Source organism: Micropterus dolomieu, linkage group LG04 (assembly GCF_021292245.1).
Source record: "Micropterus dolomieu isolate WLL.071019.BEF.003 ecotype Adirondacks linkage group LG04, ASM2129224v1, whole genome shotgun sequence".
NCBI classification, from domain to species: Eukaryota; Metazoa; Chordata; class Actinopteri; order Centrarchiformes; family Centrarchidae; genus Micropterus; species Micropterus dolomieu.
This window is the reverse complement of record NC_060153.1, coordinates 33,803,471-33,808,688: the sequence shown is the minus strand read 5'-3', so window position 1 is coordinate 33,808,688 and position 5,218 is coordinate 33,803,471. Positions and strand designations below refer to the sequence as shown.

Here is a 5,218-nt window from a genome sequence, read left to right as displayed (position 1 = left end):
GCTTTTACTGTGAAGGAGACGGAGGGCTCTTACTGTGAAGGAGACGGAGGGCTTTTATTGTGAAGGAGACGGAGGGCTTTTACTGTGAAGGAGACGGAAGGCTCTTATTGTGAAGAGACAGAGGGCTTTTATTGTGAAGGAGACGGAGGGCTTTTACTGTGAAGGAGACGGAGGGCTTTTACTGTGAAGGAGACGGAGGGCTTTTATTGTGAAGGAGACGGAGGGCTCTTACTGTGTAGGAGACGGAGGGCTTTTACTGTGAAGGAGACGGAGGGCTTTTATTGTGAAGGAGACGGAGGGCTCTTACTGTGAAGGAGACGGAGGGCTCTTACTGTGAAGGAGACGGAGGGCTTTTATTGTGAAGGAGACGGAGGGCTCTTACTGTGAAGGAGACGGAGGGCTCTTACTGTGAAGGAGACGGAGGGCTTTTATTGTGAAGGAGACGGAGGGCTCTTACTGTGTAGATAGCTGTGTGTTGGTGACGTAATGCAGCACCTGTCTCTCCGTCTCTCAGGTGAGGTCTGACCTTCATGGCGCCCAGCCTCAGGTGGCGGTGGACGTCCTCAGCCTGGCAGAGCTGCAGCGGCTCAGAGTTCCTCACACTGACGACAGCCTGAAATACCGGTACAGACTGGAGCAGGACAGATACGGTACGACCTGGACAGGTAACACCCCTGTCCAGAACCACGCGCTGCAGATTCCTCACCTGAGCCTCTGAGTCCCGGTCAGACAGGTAACCCTTGTTTGTCCTCCCCTCAGTGTTCCCAGCATGCCGTGCGACAGTGCTGGCTCTGTATGACGGTCAGACTCTGGTGTCCGAGGTCAGTGAGGGACAGCGCTGCGGCGTCATCCTGGATCAAACCTGTTTCTACTCTGAGCAGGGGGGGCAGTCACATGACCAGGGCTACTTCACCCGGGACGGACTGCAGGTCAGCTGACCGCTCAGAGGGGAAATGCATCATGGGAAGTTGACCTGTTTTGTTTCCAGGTGAGGTCTGACTCCAGCTGTGTGTCTCACAGGACATCCTGTACCCTGTGGAGGCCGCGGTCCAGGCGGGAGGGTACGTGGTCCATCAGGTGACTGCGGCCGAAAGCCTGAAGACTGGAGACCAGGTCCAGCTACACCTGGACCAGGTGAACACCAAGCACACGTGTGGTATTACAGACTTCTGACAGAGCTGTTTAAATCCAGCACGGTCGGATCAAACCTAGGGCGGAGCTAGACTGTCAGCACAGTGGGGGCGGAGCTAGACTGTCAGCACAGTGGGGGCGGAGCTAGACTGTCAGCACAGTGGGGGCGGAGCTAGACTGTCAGCACAGTGGGGGCCTCTGTGCTGATCGCAGCCACTCTAGTCAATGCTTGTGCTCACACCAGGGCCTCTCCGCTCCTCTCTGGAGAGAATACGCAACCATTTTCAAAATAAAATACCCTGTGTAGACCCCCGATCGTATATCAACAATAAAGACAGTTTAAAGAGACCGAAAAGACAAACAATTTAACTACGTATCTACTTAGCAGAAGGTCAAAAAGCAAGAACTTATCACTAAATCAACAAAATCTAAACATGTCTGCAAAATCAGGCAAAACGCTCTTATTCTGAAAGCAGGTCACACAGAGCTGTGAAGAAGGAAGCAGAAGCACAAAAAGGACGTATTAAAAACAAGTCATTAACGTGGGCAGGCTGCACGCTGCGCTGCTGAAACACTTCGGCTGCCACTGGAAGTTGAGGACGGAACTAAACCGTGGCGCACACAGGGTGAGCAGCCTAAGTCAGTCCCTTAGAATTCCCATGATGCATGGCAGTGAAGGGAGTTTTGTTAAAATTAGCTAATAAGTCTACTATTTGTTTGAAATCCAAAAGTTACTTTGTGATTTATGTTTTTTTAAATGTTTCGAATTTAGTGTTTTTTGTTGGTAACGGTCATTCTTGTGGTGTTTTATGATGCAGGCTGCAGTCTGTGGGTTTACTATTGAAACCAGGAGTGAAGAGCCTGTTTCGTTTGATAAGAACAGCTGCACTGACCTCCCACCAAGGAAAGCAATTTTCTTGCACGGCCGTGTCTACAAGCGAATGACAATGCATTTGCGCCCATGCTGGGGGCCCCTACCTAGCCGGGGCCCTGGGTCGGCCGCCCCCATGCACCCACGCTATCTCTGCTATTGACAGCTACAGAAATGTGTCCTTAGACTGACGGGAATCAGTGTCCACTGCTGAACGCTGGAACCACGGTTCCCAAACACGACACGTTCTGTCCTACTCTCATCTGAAACACTCAGAAAAGCTCTCGACTCAGTCTCTGTAGTACACAGTTATTACATTATAACCACCTAAACTTAGTACCTCCAAACTCTGACCTCTCTGGTTTTTAGTGCGCGATGCCGTGACTTCCTCTCTGTCATCTCACAGTCTGGTAAAATCCGTTTACTCGCTTGAAGTCGAGCATTTCGGCCATTTTGAATCCGCTTTGGCTGCTCGTCTCTTTTCCTCCTGATTCACTGACCACATTTACGAACCAGTCAGCAGCTTAGCGTGAATTTCCTGAATGTCTTTGTGTTAATGAGCTCAGGATGTGTGGACACGTACCACCCAACAGTTTTACAATAGATCATTTGTCACTGAGACAGGTCTGCACAGGAAGCTGTCAGTAACATTAACAAGATAACATCAGAGCGGTGCATACGTTATGTCCCCGAAACAAAATGCATTGTCTCGTAGGACATGAAGAATTAATAGGTCATTTATGGACTCTGGATTTTTATATATTGAACACATATTGGTTTACTGAAATGGACCCTGGACCCTCAGGACGCATCAAGACATACAGGAGAGGAATAAAGCTCTGCTGACGTGGACAATGAGATAAAGAAACAGGGAACAGACATATCACAAAGATCCCAGTGGATAGAACTTAAAACATCTTATTACTGGAGAAAGTAACGACTTACATGTGATTATATTTCTGTTAATAAAGCAGGTAAACACCTTTAGCAGTCAGACAGGTGGTGAAGAGACAGCCTGTGAAAAAGTGCTGGATCTGTCCATTTATTAAAGTATAAAGAGGTGAACTGAGTCCAGGTGTGGCTCAGGTGAGTTTATTTCACTGTGGTGTCTCTGTGTGTCCTCAGGTCCACAGGTTGTCCTGCATGGTGAACCACACAGCGACTCACGTCCTGAACTTTGCTCTGAGGGAAGTTCTGGGTCTCTCAGTTAAGCAGAGAGGATCTCATGTGTCAGCTGATCGCCTCCGCTTCGACTTCAGTGTCAAGGTCAAACATCTAACCACCAACCAGCCAGTCAATAACCAGTCAGTAACCAACCAGTAACCAACCAGTAACCAACCAGTAACCAACCAGTAACTAATCAGTAACCAACCAGTAACCAACCAGTAATCAACTAGTAACCAACCAGTAACCAGTCAGTAACTAACCAGTAACCAGTCAGTAACCAACAAACCAACCAGTCAATAACCAACCAGTAACTAATCAGTAACCAACCAGTAACCAACCAGTAACCAACTAGTAACCAGTCAGTAACCAGTCAGTAACTAACCAGTAATCAACTAGTAACCAGTCAGTAACCAGTCAGTAACCAGTCAGTAACTAACCAGTAACCAGTCAGTAACCAACAAACCAACCAGTCAATAACCAACCAGTAACTAATCAGTAACCAGTCAGTAAATAACCAGTAACCAGTCAGTAACTAACCAGTCAGTAACCAACCAGTAACCAGTCAATAACCAATCAGTAACCAACAAACCAACCAGTAACTAATTAGTAACTAATGAGTAACTAATTAGTAACTAATCAGTAACCAACCAGTAACCAGTCAGTAACCAACCAGTAACCAGTCAGTAACTAACCAGTAACCAGTCAGTAACCAACCAGTCAGTAACCAACCAGTAACCAACCAGTAACCAGTCAGTAACCAACCAGTAACCAACCAGTAACCAACCAGTAACCAGTCAGTAACCAGTTAGTAACCAGTTAGTAACAAACCAGTCAGTAACCAGTCAGTAACAAACCAGTAACCAGTCAGTAACCAGTCAGTAACCAGTCAGTAACCAGTCAGTAACCAACCAGTCAGTAACCAGTCAGTAACCAACCAGTAACCAGTCAGTAACCAACCAGTAACCAGTCAGTAACCAATCAGTAACCAGTCAGTAACCAACAAACCAACCAGTCAATAACCAACCAGTAACTAATCAGTAACCAATCAGTACCCAACCAGTAACCAGCCACCAACCAGTAAGCAACCAGTAAACAACCAGTGTGCGGTGTGCGTGCAGCTGGACAGGTGATGCCTCTGACTGTTACCGTCTGTCTGTTTGTCCTCTTCAGGGTTCACTGAGCGTTTCTCAGCTGCAGCAGGTAGACAGGTGTGTTAACGACATCATCTCAGCCAATCAGATCATCTACAGCCAGGAGCTCCCTCTGCAGACGGCCAGGTGCATCCACGGCCTGAGGACAGTGGACGAGGTGACTGTCTGCAGGTGTTCTGTCTGTCTGTCTGCAGGTGTACTGTCTGTCTGCAGGTGGTCTGTCTGTCTGTCTGCAGGTGGTCTGTCTGTCTGTCTGCAGGTGGTCTGTCTGTCTGTCTGCAGGTGGTCTGTCTGTCTGTCTGTCTGTCTACAGGTGTACTGTATGTCTGTCTGTCTACAGGTGTACTGTATGTCTGTCTGTCTACAGGTGTACTGTATGTCTGTCTGTCTGCCTGCAGGTGGTCTGTCTGTCTGTCTGTCTGCAGGTGGTCTGTCTGTCTGTCTGTCTGTCTACAGGTGTTCTGTCTGTCTGTCTTTCTGTCTGTCTGTCTGTCTACAGGTGTACTGTCTGTCTGTCTACAGGTGTTCTGTCTGTCTGTCTACAGGTGGACTGTCTGTCTGTCTGTCTGTCTGTCTGTCTACAGGTGTTCTGTCTGTCTGTCTGACTACAGGTGGACTGTCTGTCTGTCTGTCTGCAGGTGGACTGTCTGTCTGTCTTTCTGTCTGTCTGACTGTCTGCAGGTGGACTGTCTGTCTGTCTTTCTGTCTGTCTGACTGTCTGCAGGTGGACTGTCTGTCTGTCTGACTGTCTGCAGGTGGACTTTCTGTCTGTCTGACTGTCTACAGGTGGACTGTCTGTCATGCTGGTGTTCTGTCTGTCTGACTGTCTGACTGTCTGCAGGTGTACTGTCTGTCTGCAGGTGGACTGTCTGTCTGTCTACAGGTGTTCTGTCTGTCT

General features: G+C 48.4%; 1 protein-coding gene across 2 annotated transcripts in view; it reads left to right on the top strand.

The window, feature by feature from the left end:
- Positions 1 to 5,218, top strand: part of aars2 (alanyl-tRNA synthetase 2, mitochondrial (putative)) — a 27,965-nt gene that overhangs the window by 13,269 nt on the left and 9,478 nt on the right. The window contains exons 12-16 of one of the 2 annotated variants that reach the window (XM_046047776.1): positions 515 to 665; positions 760 to 929; positions 1,021 to 1,134; positions 3,128 to 3,268; positions 4,340 to 4,477. In XM_046047776.1, coding sequence (XP_045903732.1) covers positions 515 to 665; positions 760 to 929; positions 1,021 to 1,134; positions 3,128 to 3,268; positions 4,340 to 4,477 — 714 coding nt within the window. The remainder of the gene's footprint in view (positions 1 to 514; positions 666 to 759; positions 930 to 1,020; positions 1,135 to 3,127; positions 3,269 to 4,339; positions 4,478 to 5,218) is intronic. The other variant, XM_046047777.1, reaches the window with a different exon arrangement.